The 17,409-nt window shown below is 45.0% G+C and overlaps 1 protein-coding gene across 1 annotated transcript; it reads right to left on the bottom strand.

The window, feature by feature from the left end:
• Nucleotides 1–914: 914 nt before the first annotated feature.
• Nucleotides 915–15,209, bottom strand: LOC132386671 (gastrula zinc finger protein XlCGF57.1-like). The gene is made up of 3 exons (XM_059959009.1): nucleotides 14,832–15,209; nucleotides 14,230–14,397; nucleotides 915–3,222 (listed from the first exon to the last, which is right to left on the bottom strand). Exon 3 carries the CDS (start codon nucleotides 2,826–2,828, stop codon nucleotides 927–929), a length of 1,902 nt encoding a protein of 633 aa, XP_059814992.1. The 5' UTR covers nucleotides 2,829–3,222; nucleotides 14,230–14,397; nucleotides 14,832–15,209; the 3' UTR covers nucleotides 915–926.
• Between the last annotated feature and the right edge of the window lie 2,200 nt (nucleotides 15,210–17,409).

Genomic DNA, 17,409 nt, shown 5'->3' with positions numbered 1-17,409 from the left:
CAAAAAGGAGGGGGCTACGTTGTACCCTTCGGCCCCTCAGAGGTTGGGGCGTAACAAAATATAACTCCCAAACTATTGAGCTTGGGGGAAACAAGGCTTGAGAGTCTTGAGATGGTAAAGTATGGAAGTTCAGTTCATCCACGGAATAGGTAACGAGAGAGAGATATTTGTAATCCAGGGTAAATGTCGAGAGAAGGCAATTACGTCGAATTCCAAAGGTTCCATTGTAGTAAAATGAGAGAACAGTTGCTGTAGATTTTATGCTTCATCGTTCCAAATCCACATACGAATTATCACCGAAAGTGACTTGTCACAAGGGGTATCATCTTCAAGTGTATTATCACACCACACCCCGCCAAGCGTTAACACAAAAGTAGTCTTCACAGGATACCTTAAATCTGATCCACACCTATGGATCAAACAAGGTGACAACCACACATTCGATGCATGGTGAATCAATACTTAACCCACACTTGTGGGCATAGGAAAGCTCTAAACAGTGACTCTTGGCCACTAGTTCCCTGGTTTCGATACTTCCATTTTTCCTCCTTTAACTCCGTCTGACTCTGAGTGTCTGATTCCTCGGTTAAAACTAAACAAGCTGTGAGTGATGTAAACAAGCTGCAAGCCAGACTGATTTGCCTTCTTAATCACTCTCTCTCTTAAAATGTATGTCCTCAGCAAGCAAAAGCAAGGGATTAATAACAATGAGAACTGACTGGTGTGCCAGTAGTTGGGATGACTGAATGAATCCTTTCCAACATTCTGAGCAGGTGAATAGCTCAGAATGTGTGAACTGACTGGTGTTTCTGTAGGGTGGATGACTGAGTGAATCCCTTCCCACAGACTGAGCAGGTGAATGGCTTCTTCCCAGTGTGAACTTTCTGGTGTCTCTGTAGGGTGGATGAATCAGTGAATCTCTTCCCTCATTCTGAGCAGATGAATGGCTTCTCCCTAGTGTGAACTCGCTGATGTCTCAGTAGGTGCGATGACCGAGTGAATGCCTTCCCGCATTCTGAGCAGGTGAATGGCTTCACCCCAGTGTGAACTCGCTGATGACTCTGCAGGTTGGATATCCGAGTGAAACCCTTCCCGCAGTCTAAGCAGGTGAACGACTTCTCCCCAGTGTGAACTCGCTGATGTCTCAGTAGGTGGGATGACAGTGTGAATCCCTGCCCACAGTCTGAGCAGGTGAACGGCTTCTCCCTAGTGTGAACTCGCTGATGTTTCAGTAGGTGGGATGACCGAGTGAATCTCTTCCCACATTCTGAGCAGGTGAATGGCTTCTCCCCAGTGTGAACTCGCTGATGACTCTGTAGGCTGGATGACCGACTGAATCCCTTCCCACATTCTGAGCAGGTGAATGGCTTCTCTCCAGTGTGAACTCGCTGATGTACCTTCAGTTGGGATGAGCAAGTGAATCCCTTCCCACATTCTGAGCAGGTGAACGGCTTCTCCCCAGTGTGAACTCGCTGGTGTATCAGTAGGTGAGATGACATAGTGAATCCCTTACCACATTCTGAGCAAGTGAACGGCTTCTCCCCAGTGTGAAGTTGCTGATGACTCCGCAGGTTACTTGACTGAGCGAATCCCTTCCCACAGACTGAGCAAGTGAACGGCTTCTTCCCAGTGTGAACTCGCTGGTGTTTCACTAGAGTCGATTCCAAAGTGAATCCCTTCCCACAGTCCGAGCAGGTGAATGGACACTCCTTGGTGTGAAATCGCTGGTGAGCCTTTAGGTCAGATGACTGAGTGAATCTCTTCCCACAGTCTGAGCAGGTGAATGGCTTCTCCCCAGTGTGAACTCGCTGGTGACACTGTAGGGTGAATAACCGTGCGAATCTCATCCCACAGTTCGAGCAAGTGAACGGCCGCTCCCCGGTGTGAACTCGCTGGTGTGTCATCAGGTTAGATGAGGAAGTGAATCCCTTCCCACAGTCTGAGCAGGTAAACGGCCTCTCCCCAGTGTGAACTCGCTGATGAACCTTCAGTTCAGCTGACTTAATGAATCCCTTCCCACAGTCTGAGCAGGTGAATGGCCTCTCTCCAGTGTGAACTCGCTGATGAACTATCAGTTCAGTTGAGTTAATGAATCCCTTCCCACAGACTGAACAGGTGAACGGCCACTCCCCAGTGTGAACCACCTGATGTACCTTCAGGTTAGATGAGAAAGTGAATCTCTTCCCACAGTCTGAGCAGGTGAACGGTTTCTCCCTGGTGTGAACTCGCTGGTGTACCTTAAGTGTCGATGAGAAAGTGAATCCCTTCCCGCATTCTGAGCAGGTGAATGGCTTCTCTCCAGTGTGAACTCGCTGATGACTCTGCAGGTTGGATAACTGAGTGAATTCCTTCCCACAGACTGAGCAGGTGAACAACTTCTCTCCAGTGTGAGATTGCTGGTGTCTCTGTAGGCTGGATGAATGAGTGAATCCCTTCCCACATTCTGAGCAGGTGAACGGTTTCTCTCCAGTGTGAACTCGCTGATGACTCAGCAGGCTGGATGACGAAATGAATTTCTTCCCACATTCTAAGCAGATGAATGGCTTCTCCCCAGTGTGAACTCGCTGATGACTCCGCAGGCTGGATGACGAAGTGAATTTCTTCCCGCATTCTAGGCAGATGAATGGCTTCTCCCCAGTGTGAACTTGCTTATGATTCTGCAGGTAGGATGACCGAGTGAATCCCTTCCCACAGACTGAGCAGGTGAATGGCTTCTCCCCAGTGTGAACTCGCTGATGTACCTTTAGGTCAGATGACCGAGTAAATCCCTTACCGCAGTCTGAGCAGGTGAATGGCTTCTCCCTTGTGTGAACTGACTGGTGAGCCATTAGGTCAGATGACCGAGTGAATCCTTCCCCAGAAATTTAGCAGATGACCAGCTTCTGACTGGTGGGTCCACAGGTGGGATGACAGACTAAATATTTTTTTTACACACAGAACAGGTGAATGACCTTGCCCAATGTGAACTTACTGATGTACCTTCAGTTGAGATGACTGACTGAATCCATTCCCACAGCCTGAGCAGAAGAATGGGCTCTCCCCTGTGTAAAATAATGGAGGTGCCAGTTGGTCAAATGACTGAGTGAATCCTGCCCCGTAGTCTGATCAGATAGGAAGGTTGATTGAATCCCTTGCTTCACCTCTTAAATATCTAGACAGAGACAGCAAAACTGGTGTGCCATGTTTGAGCTTCTGGGAGACAAATTCCTTCTCGTTTTTAACCTGTAAAAAGATTTACAAAATGCATCAACGGGAGTAGGACAACACTTCAGATGAGATTACTTGAGTTGCCAAGGTTTGATCCAGCATCACACTGTTATAGTGAGGTTCCACCCAAGTTGGACAGAGAAATCAACTTCTAACTGGGCACAGTGCTGGTATCTGGAATAACCATCAATTCCCTGATGCTCTTCTTGTTTCTATAGGAATGGGGCATTTCTGCCATCTCAAATCTGTGACCTGGCTCAGTTTGGCTCTCTCCATTGGTATTATTCCCTGTTCCTGCTGAGCTGCATGGGTGCCTGGCCACACAGTAACTGAAACATTCTCACACAAATAGTCTTTCTTAATGGGCAGCTGGAATTTTCCCATATGTATTATTAACTTAAAGTGCCACAGTTTTAATGCCTTATAAAAATTTCCTGCTGAGAAGAATAGTTGGTCCACACAGCTGTTCAATGGACACAGAGTGAATCTTTGAATTATTTCAGGCCCTTGCAGAAAAGTACCAACACAGAAACAGGCCCTTTGGACAATCTAGTTTGTGCTAAACTATTTAAACTGCCCACTCCCACAACCCTACCATTCAGGTACCTACACAAACCTCCTTAAATTCAGCTCGAATTCTCCACTTGTGTTGGCTGCTCATTCCACACCCAGATAACCATCTGTGTGAAGAAGTTTCCCCTCACATTTCCCCTTAACATTTCACCTTTCACCCTTAACCCATGGCTTCTGGTTGTAGTCGCACACCATCTCCGTGGTAAAAGCCAGCTTGCATTTAGTCTATCTATGCCCCTCTATCACAATCAAATCTCCCCTCAATCTTCTACATTCCAAGGAATAAAATCCTATCCTGTTCAATCTTTCCTTGTTACCAAAGTCGCCCAGACCTGGCAACATCCTTGTGAATTTTCTCTGAACTCTCAGAACCTCTTTTACAACTTTCATGTAGGTAGGTGACCAACACTGCACAAAATATTCCAAATTAGGCCTCACCAATACCTTCTACAAGTCAACATAACATCTACCTACTGTTGATAGTGCTTTGGTTCATGAAGGCCGATGGGCCGAAATCTTTCTTTCCATCTCTATCTAACTGTGGCACCACTTTCAATGAATTACGGACTTGTATTCCCAGGTCCCTTTCTTCTACAACACTCCTCAGTGCCCAACCAGTCAAATACAACACCTCACTCTTGTCTGCATTGAATTTCATTTTCCATTTCGCAAACCATTTTTCCAGCTGGTCCAGGTCGCACTATAAGCCATGATCATCTTCCTTGCTGTCCACTACACCCCAATCTTGTTGTCATCAACAAATTTACTGATGCAGTTAACCACAGTAATCCAGATTACTGATATAGATGACAAACAACATCAGATCCAGCACTGATCCCTATGACACACAACTGGTCAAAGGGTTCCAGTCAGAGAGGTAACCATCTGCTACCATACTCTGGCTTCTCCCAAAGACAGTGTCTCGTCCGATTTACTATCTCATCTTGAATGTTGAGTGACTGAACCTTCTTGACCAACCTCCCATATAAGACTTTGTCAAGTGCCTTGCCGAAGTCCATGTAGACAACATCCACTGCCTTGCCTTCATCCACTTCCCTGATAACTTCCTCGAGACTCTATAAGATTGGTTAGACATGACCTACCATGCACAAAGCTATGCTCTCCATCCTTAATCAGTCCACATCGATCCAAATACTTATATATCCAGTTCCTGCACATATGTTAGAATAACTTTCCCCCTACTGATGTCAAGCTTACCAAGGTACAATTTCTTAGTTTATTTTTAGAGCCTTTCTTGAACAGCAGAACAACATTGGCTGTCCTCCAATCTTCCAGTACCTCACCTGTCACTAAGGATGATTTAAATATCTGTGCTTGGGCCCCTACAACTTCTGCACTTGTCTTCCACAGGGTCCGAGGGAACAATTTGTCAGGCACTGGGGATATATTTCTGGTAATTTTCCTTCATACGGCAACAAGATTACCTCTGTAATCTGTACAGTGTCCATGAAGCTGATGCTACTTTGCCTCACATCTACAGACTCTGTGTCAATCTCCTGAGTAAATACGAATGCAGAAAAAATCTCCCCAATCTATTTTGTCTCCTCATATGGATTACCATTCTGATCTTGCAAAGGATTAATTTTTTCCCTTGCAATTTTTTGCACTTAACATATCTGCAGAATCCATGCCTTCTTTCATCAGTGTTCACTTGAATTTCCTGTATCTCATAAGTAGCCCATTTGTTCCTATCTGCCTGTATGCACCTCCTTTTTATTGATCTGGGAGTGATCAAAACACTATCAAAACAAAGGGATGATACAGCTGCATGTTGGGGGGTGGGGGTAAGTGGGGTTAAACTAAATTTGCAGGGGGAATGGATGCCTGAATAACAGAACAGATAGTGGAGGGGTTTTGAAGACAGGTGTTGTTCAGAACTCAGACAAAGTCAGGAATGAAAAACATTGAGCATGATGCAGTGAATATGCTGAGCCCTGTATATCTCAATGCAAGGTGCATGATAGGAAAGGTGGATGTGTTCAGGGAATGGATCAACACATGGAATTAAGACACTAGGATCTGGCAACTGTGGACTGGGACAGGCTGCTTTATGGCAAAGGTGTGCTTGGTCAGTGGGAGGCCTTCAAAGTGAAATTTTGAAAGTACAAAGTTGGTATGTGTTTGTCAGAATAAAAGGTAAAGATAGAAACTGCAGGGAACCTTGGATTTCAAGATATATTGAGACACTGGTGAAGCACAAAATGGAGTTGCATAACAGGGATCGGCAGGCAGGTTCTTTTGAAGTGTAAAAAATACAAGAGAACACATAAGAGATAAATCAGGATGGCTAAGAGAAGACATGAGGTTGCCCTTGCAGAAAAGATTAATCATCAAGGACTCCAGGGATAGATTAAGAGCAAAAGGATTGTAAGGCACAAAGTTGGTTCACTGTAAGACCAGAATGGCAATCCACGTATGGAACCAAAGCAGATGGGGGAGATCTTAAATATGTTTTCATCTCTATTTACTCAGGAGATAGACAAAGGTTCTATTGGAGTGTGAAAAAGCCACATTAAAATCATGGACACTGTACAGATTAAAGAAGAGATGTTATTTCACTGTTCAACATAGAACATTGAGCATTGAAATCTACATCATATTCCAGGCCATTCAGCCTACAACATTGTGCCAACCACGTAACTTACTCTAGAAACTGCCTAGAATTTCCCTAGCAAATAGCCCTCTATTTTTCTAAGCTCCATGTGCCTATCTAAGAGGCTGTTAAAACACCCTATTGTATCTGCCTCAACCACCGCTGCTGGCAGTGGATTACACGCACGCACTATTTTCTAGGTAAAAAATTTACCCTTGCCATCCCCTCGGTAGCTATTTCCAAGCACCTTAAAGCTATGCCCTCTCGTGTTAGCCATTTCAACCCTGGGGCAAAAACCTCTGACTATCCACACGATCAATGCCCTTCATCACTTTATAAACCTAAAAAAGTCTCTGAGCATTAGAAAGTAAGTTTGCTTTGAGGATCTGTTAGAATTATGAGGGTATAGATAGGGTAAATGCAAACAGCTTTTTCCGCTGAGGTTGGGTAGGATGACAACCAGAGGTCATGGGTAAGTGGGGAAGGTGAAAATTTAACGGTACCATTTGGGAAAGCTCTCTAATGAAATGGTCATGAGAGTGTAGAATGAGATGCCAGCAAAAGTGGTGAATATAAGCCCGGTTTCAACAATAAGAGAAGTTTGATAGGTACTTGGATGGTAGGGGCATGAAGGGTGATTGTCCCAGTGTAGGTAGTTGAATTAGACAGCTTAAATGTGTTCTCGGCATTGACTAGGTGGGCCAAATAGCCTGTTTCTCTACTGAACTTCTCCATGTTTCTATGACAGAGAAGCTGGCCAAACTTGTAAGGGGAAAGGTAGCAGTGACAACAGAGCAGCAATGGCTGGAGTTTCTGGGAGCAATTCGGCAGCTGAGTGATCAATGCAGCCCAATGAAGTGGAAGCATAGGAAAGGCAGGAGAACACAACCATGGCTAAAATGAGAAGCCAAAGCAACATAAAAACCAAAGAGAGAGCAAACAACCAAGAGCAAAAACTATTGGGAAGCTTTTAGAAACCAACAGAAGATGACAAAAAAAAAAGTTAGATGAGCTCGCATGGATTTATGATTTGTAGTCATTAATGAGTCTTGGTAGCACTCAACAGTCTGAGGCATTCAGAAGAATAAAATATCCGGGGCCTCAATATCTCTTGAAAACCAAGTTTCCCTGCATCAGTTACCTTTCAACTTTTATTTTGACAGACACATACAAACTCAACACCCTCAAAATTTCACTTCTGAAGGCCTCACACTTACCAAGTACTCCTTTGCCAGAAAACAGCCAGTAACAAACCACACTTATCAGATCCTTTCTGATACCATCAAAATTGACCTTTCTCCAATTTAGAACATCAATCCATGGTCCAGACCTCTCTTTTTCCATATTTACTTTTGATTCTCATGGCATTACGATCACTAATTTCTGTCATCAGCCCTGGATCATTTCCTAACAGCTTATTGCACACTTCTACGTTGGGAATCCTACGCACTGATTAAGGGCACATTTGACAAACTTTACCCCATCTAGTCCTTTTACATTATGGGAGTCCTAGTCAATATATGGAAAGTTAAAATCACTTACTGCATCAACCTTTGTTTCTTGGCATGGTCTGCAATCTCTCTAAAAACTTGTTCCTCTAAATCCCTCAGACTATTGGGTGCAACAAAGTCCCAATCATGGCTACAATATCATAATTCCCTGCCCTGAGCTCATCTGGCTTTCCTACGATGCTTCTTGCTTTATGATATACACAGCTCAGCACACTCATCGCACCATGCTCAGCCATTTGATTGCTGATTCCATCTGAGGACTGAACAACATCTGACCAAGCCTTTAAAGGCGGGAATCTGTCCCCCCAGTTTAACTCCCTACTGCTCCAATACTTACCAACTAAGTTAGCCAACATGATTAAAACAAATAACATGGATGGTCTGACAATGACCAAAATCGAATGTGACGAGCTTTAACATATTGTTGGGACCTGACTTTCAAATCCCAATCAACCCTGAAGGGAACTAATATTAAAGGTGAAGATGTTCAGTGGGAAGAAGGACACAAGAGGGCGATATCTGGGGATCAGAAATGGGAAGAAAAACCTACCAAGAGACAGGTGGGGACAACAACCCGTTTTCAAATTAACAAGCTAGGATGCTTCCTGCCGTGAGTACCATCCCTCAGGAAGAGCCCAACGGAACATTGCAAGTTGCTGGAATTCCAATTCCGTTTATGATTGATATGCCGGCAACCACAGCCACTCTCAATCAGGAAGTAATATCGGAAAATGGATTCCAGCTATCAAACACTACAATCACTCTGTCTGGGTTCGAAGGCACGGAACGCACGTATTCACATACACAGCCACTGCAGGTGGAATTCCAGGGGGATTGAGTAAAGCCAGTATTATTTGCCCCTCTAGGGACAAAGTTCCCAGTCACGTTAGAGCAGTTAAAGGAAGAGAGAACATTGTACTACTGGCCGAAGTTCCGGATTTCCTTTGGTGACAAACAGGACAGGTGGTTCCCCATACACCATGAGGGTTTGCCTTGGGTTCAAGCCAAAGAGCCTAGGGTTCCTTGCCTACACCCTGATGAAACAAGCCTCCAGCACCGAGGGAGGCTGGCCAGACTTGGCCGCATGCCAACTCTGATACTGGAAGGACTCAGGTGAAGACAGGACATCTGGTAAGACACTCTTTTAATATTGACTGAACCCAAGAGGCTGTACCCCATCTTTGCACAATTTCAGGCCATGAAATTGGCCTTGCTTGTTAATTTCTAAAACTGCCCCCCATCTGGATCACCATGAAAAGAGGACAGAGATTCCCATCCATTCTGCTATATCCCCTCAAGCCCGAGGCAATGTTTTATGAGAATGGAAGCCCTTTTGTGGATCCAGCAGGGAAACAATATTCTGGTGATGCGATAGTAACTGACAGTAAAGTAATTGAGCGGGATTCTTTTGAAACAGCCGTCTCATCCAGAAGCCTGAGCTGTTTGCTCTGACTTGTGCCTGTATCCGAACAACAGATAAAAGTGAGAACAATTACACGGACTCCCGTTATGCATTTGGAGATGTACATGACTACCGGGCTCTCTGGGAACATGGGGATTCCTGACTTGCTCTGGCCACCCCATTAGTAATGCCACCTTTGTAAACAACTTACTCACTGCTCCGCAGCTACCTTGAGTTCTGGCCATTATTAATGTGCGGCCCACACCCGCATGTCCAAACAGGTCACTAAACCCAATGCTTTAGCAGATTACACAGCGAAAAGTGCTGCACAATCCTCGATAGTTGTAGTCTCCTCGGGTTCCCATCAAGCAATCCTCCATGACTCAGGCAGAACAAGTTTGCCAGACATGCGAGAGTTACGTACTTCTCAGGGGGACACCTGTGAGGAGGAGTGCAAGCTGTGGTCCCAGATGGGGTGCCAGAAAGACCCCGACCCAGGTTTTTGGATCACCACAGTGGGACAGGTTTGTGTTCCTACACAGTTTTCACCTATATTGGTCAATTATGTACACACCTGGAAAAGGAGGGATTGGTTGCTAACCTGCACCCTGCACACCGGGTACGACTCCCTTGACCATGTTCGTGTCTACAAGTTGATGTTACTGAATTGCCTAGAGTACATTGCTATAGATACTGCTTAGTTATTATAGATGCATTTCATAGATGGATTGAAGCTATTCCAACTACCAATAATACTGTTATGACTGCTGTGAAGGTATTATTACGGGATATAATTCCCAGGTACGGCCTGCCAGAGATGCTGAGCTCTGACAATGGCCCACACTTCGTGGCGAAAGCAAGCGAAGGGGTGTGTAACAAACTAGCTATCAAGCAACAATTCCACTCTGTACACCACCCACGGGCCGCTGGCTTATTGTAAAGTGTCAATGGCGCTCTGAAGAGTAAGTTGGCCAAACTAACAGCGGAGACTGGACTCACTTGGTTGAAGGTCCTACTGTTAGACCTATTCCACATGAGGGTCACCCCACAGGGGAAATCAGTGTTGTCACCAGCTGAAATCATTTATGGGCGGCCCATGAGGACACCCTGTGGACCAAGACCTTGTGCACCATTGTTCTCAGAAAGTCTACCAGGTAAATTGGATATGCATACCCTAGGGGAAGAGATGGGGAAATGCATATGCCAACTAAACAAACTTTTCCAAGCATTACATTCACAGGTACGATTGGCTTACAAGGAAGAGAACTACCACGCAGAGAGGAGTGACTATCCCACCCAAGAACCTGGGAATTTTGACCTGACCAAGAACTGGGATTGAGGGAAACTCAGAACTCGGTGGAGAGGAGCATATTAGGTGTTACTGACCACTCCACGGCTCTGAGACTGAAGGGGCAATCTCGGTGGATATATCGAACAGACTACAAACGTGTTACTGAAGGAACTGAGTAGAAGGGCTCTCTCGGAATAAAGGAAAATGTATTGGTTGATAGTGGTGTGTCGAACCTCGAGGTTTCTTGCCATGGACTGTCATTTTAAGAGAGAGTGCCTGAGTGACGTCATCCGCCAGCTTTCTCGGCTGCTGTTTTATTCTTACTGAGGGAGAGGGAGGGGTGGAACTATTTGACTCTGCAGCGTGTTTACACTTGCTCACAGCTTGTGTTTACATAGCTTGCAGTTTGCTTTATTTAAGCAAGGACAGTCAGAGACGGACAGTCAGACGGAGAGAAAGAAAGAGGATGGAAGGTTCGAAACAAAGGACCTAGTGGCCGAAGTTCGCTGTTTGAACCCTCCTGTGCCCACAGAACAATACTGAATGTGTGATTGTCACTTTGTTTGATCCACTGGAGTGGATCTTTATGTTTGGCAGTGTCCTGTGAAGACCACTTGTGCCAACCCTTGCCTGGGGGTGGTAACTCACTGGTACAGGGTACCCCGTGACAAATCACTGTTGGTGATAATTCCTATAATCCATATGGGGATTTTGATGGAGTATCCCGTGGCTACAACTTTTGTTAACCCTTAACTGGATTTGGGTGCGTTATCTGGTGACCACTTGTGAGAAAGTTATTCTGTGGAAATCACTGTCGGTAATACTTTGTGTGTTGGATCTGGATTGAGAGTACCTTGTGGAATCTACCTGTGTGTTAACCCTTGCCTGGGTGGTAGTTCCCTTTGAAGACGGTACCCCTGTTATCAGCTAGTTTTGGTGATAATTCAAATGTGGATTTGGAACGAAGACGGATAAGATCTTCGGCGACTGTTATCCTGTTTTATCACCGTGGAACTTGTGGAATTGGAAGCAATTGCCTACTCTCGACATTCACCTTGGATTACAAATATCTCTCTTTCATCATTTATTCGGGGGATGAGCTGAACTTTCATACTTTACCATCTTCAGACTCTAAGCTTGGTATTCCCTGAGCTCAATGGTTTGGGAGTTATATTTACACATATGTATACACATAACACTGTTAACCATAGAACACTACAGCACAGTACAGGCCCTTCAGCCCTTCATGTTGTGCCGACCCATATAACCCTTAAAAAATATACTAAATCCACACTACCACATAACCCTCTATTTTTCTTTCATCCATGTGCCTGTCCAAGAGGCTCTTAAATAGCCCTAATGTTATAGCCTCCAACACCATCCCTGGCAAGTCATTCCAGGCACCCACAACCCTCTGTGTAAAAAAACTTACCACTGATGTCTCCCCTAGACTTCCCTCCCTTAATTTTGTACATATGCCCTCTGGTGTTTGCTATTGCTGCCCTGGGAAACAGAGACTGACTATCCACCCTGTCTATGCTTCTCATAATCTTGTAGACCTCTATCAAGTCCCCTCTCATTCTTCTACTCTCCAAAGTGAAAAGTCCCAGCTCTGCTAACCTTGATTCATATGACTTGTTCTCCAAACCAGGCAACATCCTGGTAAATCTCCTCTGCACCCTCTCCATAGCATCCACCTCCTTCCTATAATGAGGTGACCAGAACTGAACGTAATACTCTTAAAGTGCAGTCTCACCAGAGATTTGTAGAGTTGCAACATGACCTCTCTACTCTTGAACTCAATCCCCCTGTTAATGAAGCCTAGCATACCATAGGTCTTCTTAACCACCGTATCAACCTGTGCAGCAACCTTGAGGGATGTATGGATTTGAACCCAAAGGTCCCTTTTGATTGTTTTGATTAAGTTGTTATAGTATAAGTAGATACAAATAAAGATAGTGGTGTTAATATCAAAACCAGACTCCATGTCTGGTCTATAGCTGCTGGTTCAATTAAATTGTTACAGGTATGTAACACTGGTATTCGTGTTTATGTCTTTGAGAGGGATCACCCCAGCATCCAGGGTCCCCATGTTAACACATTTCTGTATCTCTGTCACACCGATGCCGAACAGGTAGTACTAGGGGCCTGCTGGGTTTGTGCCGAAATTCTGCAGCATAGTAAAACTATGACTCCAATGTCAGTAATCCTGCTCAACCAGAGTGAGGAACTCTCAGCCTGGGCTTTCACAAATAACGCCAGGGGAAGAGAGATGAGGAACTGGGGTCCAGTCAGAGATGACTGTGGCTGTCAGTATTCTGAGGGATGGTATCTCAGGCTCCCACCAAACACAACTTCCTAGACTGGGAAACATGCATCCTGACCATACTTGCAGGTGCCCAGCAGCGGAGAGGAACAACTGAGACTGAGTGATTTTGGATGATCCCTTTTCTCTCCTATGGAGTAGCCAGGAATCCACCAAAGATAATCAATTTGGCTACAGCACTTGAGGAGCTGGCCACAATACTGCAGGGGCTCTGACAGAAACACAGGCCCAAGAAAACAGACAATTCCACTGAAACGAGTGCAATCCAGCAAACAGTCGTACAGAATCATTTGGCTTTAGATTTTATCCTCACTGAGAAAGGGGGAACCTGTGCTATTAGTGACATAGAATGCTGCACCTATATCCCTGATGAGTCTACCAACATTACATCCCTTTCCGAGCACACTGCCAGGGAGATTGATTGCATCAAGAAAGTAGGGCAGGATTTACACAGGTTCACCGAAGGGTCGAAATGTTAGTATTTGAAGGCCTGTTTGGTAATATGTGAGGCATGATATTGCATTATGGCTTAATAGTTGTGCACATCATTGTTATATTTAATGTTGTGCACTGTTTTTATCCATTGATAAGTCAATGTTGTACACGGTTGCTTTCTCTGTGAAAAAATTACTGCTTGATCATGTAATGATCAAAAGGAGGGAGTGGTGAACTATGTAAAAGGGTTAACACTTCCTTAAACAATAGCCGCCTGTTCTTCTGAAAGACATTGCTGATGATCAGCCAAAGTACTAAGCCTTGCTGAGCCATATTTCTTCTTGAGGGTAGCTAGCTAGGGTTTCTGGATGTTTATCTGAATTGTGCACTCATGCGTAGAGATAGGACAGCTTCAATCTGTCCTGTGTGTGTAAGCCGTTATGACTATTTTGTAATTTATCTTAAGGGGCTGTAATATAGTAAATAACCAGCCTGCCTTGTGTGGTGGGTATCTGGGTACCTGTGGTGTAAGGGGAATTGTTAGTCAGTTAGTGGATTGGGCGGGAACAGTCACAGACTGTTCCTGTTTGAACGACTAACTGAGTAAGTCCCTGGTGCTTGGAGTAAAGAGTTTGTATTTATATGGTCTTTGAGTGACTTTTTCCAGATTCGACTTCCACAGAATGGCAGTGGTTTTAAAGGGCTGGGCTGCTGGAAGCACATTACCAGACCTGGAGTGATTGCAACTGGATCTGACAGAGGCATAACTGGTTCTTCTGGGCACATTCAGTCTCCCTCCAACTATTTCTCACCTTCCTTTGTACAGGTATGTAATGTCTAAAGGACTGTGTTTGAGTAAATGAGACTCACCAAACTTTCTCCTGACTGAATCACTGGAATCTCCGAGTCAGATGGATTCTCTTCAGTTGATGCTCTCAATCCTCGGGCTGGTTCACTTGTTGATGTTCCCTCATCTTCAGTCGTGGTTTGCTTCCAGTTGGGTTTTTTATACCAATAAATCTCTCACCGCAGGTCTAACTTTAACATGAAAAATAATGAAGCACATTGACAATAGTAAGGAGAACCAAACATTTCTGCTTAATGCTACTAAGAGCAAAACTCATTGAAATTTAAATGTTGAATATAATGATCTCAGTGAACAATCTTTTATTGTCCCTCACACTTCACAAAAAGATATGGGAGAAGAAGGAGCCATCATTCAGTCATGGTAAGACACAAGACACAGGAACAAAATTAGTTGATTCGATCAATCTGGTTTGCCCACCATTCAACCATGGCTGATTTTCATTCCAACACCATATTCCTGCCTTCCTCCTGTAACCCTGAAGCTACTTAGCAATCATCAATATATTAATCTCTGTCATAAACATAACCCAATGGCAGCCTCAACTACCCTCTGCAGCAACAAATTCCACAAATCAGACATCCTTTGGCTGAAGAAATTTTCTCACCTCAATTTTAAAGGGAAGCGTCTTTATTCTGAGCCTATGCTGTCAGATCACAGACTCTCCGTCTAATGGAAACATCCTCTCCATGTCCACTGTATCCAGGCTTTCCAGCATTCGGTAGGTTTACTTAACCATACATCCCTCCACCAACCCCACTGTCCCTCTGAACTCCATTGAGCACAGGTCCACAACCATCAAATGCTCCTCATACATAAAGCCGATCATTCCTGAGATTATTCTTGTAAACCTTGTTCGCAACACACCACGTGATCGTGAGTCACAAAGCGGAGGGCGGGGCCGATCTGCGGCGCACAGTCTCACGTGACCTGTTGGCGGGCCTCCCCTTTCAGTGCTGAGAAAATAGACAGCCTGGGCTCCTGGTTTGGATCGCTTAATGCAGATTCCGTGAAGCCGATACATTTCTGACAAGCCCAGATAACTGGGTACTAAATGAGTAATAGGCCCTCATTTCGGGGCTCAAGGCCAGCATTGGATCTCCCCGCCCGGGATCGGTCTCAATACTCACCGATTCTTCTGCCCCCAGACAGTGATCCCAAATCCGCAGAACGCAACCCACCTGGAGACTGTGAGCATGTGCAAAGATATAGGCGCATCATCCGGAGGGCGGGGCATCGGAAGCGACGCAGAGTTGCAGCTCATCTGTGGTTAAATGGGAGGGGCAAATCGGATCACGTGACTCCTCCTCGCGCGCGCGCTCTCTCTCTCTCTCTCTCCACCCACCCCCCACCCCCTTCCCGGGGCAGTGACTCCAGCTGTCCATTACTCTTTGGAAAGAAGCAAACATGCCACTCACATCTCCTCTCACCCTAAATGTATTAGACATTTCACCCCCAGGAAAAATATATCGTCTGTCCACTCTATTTATTCCTCTCGTAATCTTATAAATGTCCAGTCTCACCCCAGCCTGCGCCGCTCTGGAGTAAACAACACAAGTTTGTGCAACCTCTCGTTACAGCTCATGCCCTCTAATCCAGGCAATATCCTGGCAACCCGATTCTGCGCCCTCTCCAAAGCCCAGATATCCTTGTGAGAATGGGGGCGACCAGAACTGTATGAAATACTTCAGATGTGGTCTTAAAACTGTGTTACGAACTGTTACGTTTTAGAGACGAACCAGCAGCAATAGAGTTCACACTGGAGTCTGGTTTTGATGTTAAAACCACTCTCTTTATTAGTATCTACTTATAGTAACAACGAAATAAAGGAAAGGTAACAGTGTTATGTGTGTATATGTGTAACTATAACTCCTAAACTATCGAGCCTGAGGGAACAAAGCTCAGAGTCTTGAGATGGTAAAGTAGGAAAGTTCAGTCATCCCCGGAATAAATGATGGCAGAGAGATATTTGTGTTCCACGGTGAAACGTAGAGAAAAGGCCGTTACTTCGACATAACCGTCGTCGAACATTTTATCCGTTGAATCTGTCCATATACGAGTTATCAGCGAAAGTGACCTGTCACAGCAATACCGTCTACCAGGGGTTACCGTACAACATACCCAGGCAAGGGTTAACACAAGGGACAACCATACAAGTTCGTTGCGGTTCTGTGCACCAATGATCAACCCACTCTTCTGGGCATAGGAGAGTTCCAAGCCACAGCTGCAACAAACTGAAGCTATCAGCTTTTCCAGTCTCTCCTTCTCTCTTTAGACTGGCCGACTGCCTGTCTGCAGATCTCTCTCTCTCTCTCTCTCATGGTTAATCCACAGTCAGCGCTGTCAGCCTGTGACTGACGTCATAGTCCCGCCTCCTCACGCCGGCGCTCTTAAAGAAGCAGTCACAGAACGACCGCAGGCTCGTAACGGCTGCAACACAACTTCCCGACTTTTGAACTCAATGCTTCAACTAATAAAGACAACCACGCCATTTGCCTTCTGAACCACCCGATCAATCTGTGCAGTCTCTTTCAGGGAGCGTTGAACTTGGAGTCTGAGATCCCTCTGATCATCAACAGAGTTCAGGATTTTTCATTTAACAGTGTACTCATTGTCTCATACATTCCACCTACCGAGCTGCCGAGATTATCATCACTAATCAAATCTCACTGAGATTTCTCAGGTCCTGTTGAATTTATTGCCAAGTGCACAAGTACGGGAAGGTACAGGTACAGAGAATCACTGACTTGTGGCAGCATCACAGGCAAGTACATTCAGATAACACACGGAACAAACAATGATACGATTCTCTGTCAGTAACAATCTATTATCTATAAATATGTCATTATCCGTATTTTAAATACAATACGTTCTGTCATATTCAATATTAAAATGTGCAATAACGGACTTGGAAATGTTGAATTTGGTCCCTGTTTCCATTCCTCCTGTAATCCACCACCAGCTCCTTTGTTTCTGTCACAATGAGGGAGAGATTGTTATCTTGACACCACTGTGTCGGGGTGATGACTTCTTCTCTGTGGGCTGTCTCGTTATTATTTGAGATTAGGCCAGTCAGTGCAGTGTCCTCACATATTTAATAAACTGATTGGAGCTGTGGGTGGCGACACAAGTCATGGATATACAGAGAGTAAAGGAGGGGGCAAGGAGACACCCCTGTGGGGTAT

This window comes from Hypanus sabinus, unplaced genomic scaffold (genome assembly GCF_030144855.1).
Source record: "Hypanus sabinus isolate sHypSab1 unplaced genomic scaffold, sHypSab1.hap1 scaffold_125, whole genome shotgun sequence".
Taxonomy (NCBI): Eukaryota; Metazoa; Chordata; class Chondrichthyes; order Myliobatiformes; family Dasyatidae; genus Hypanus; species Hypanus sabinus.
This window is presented reverse-complemented; position numbering and strand designations above follow the sequence as displayed.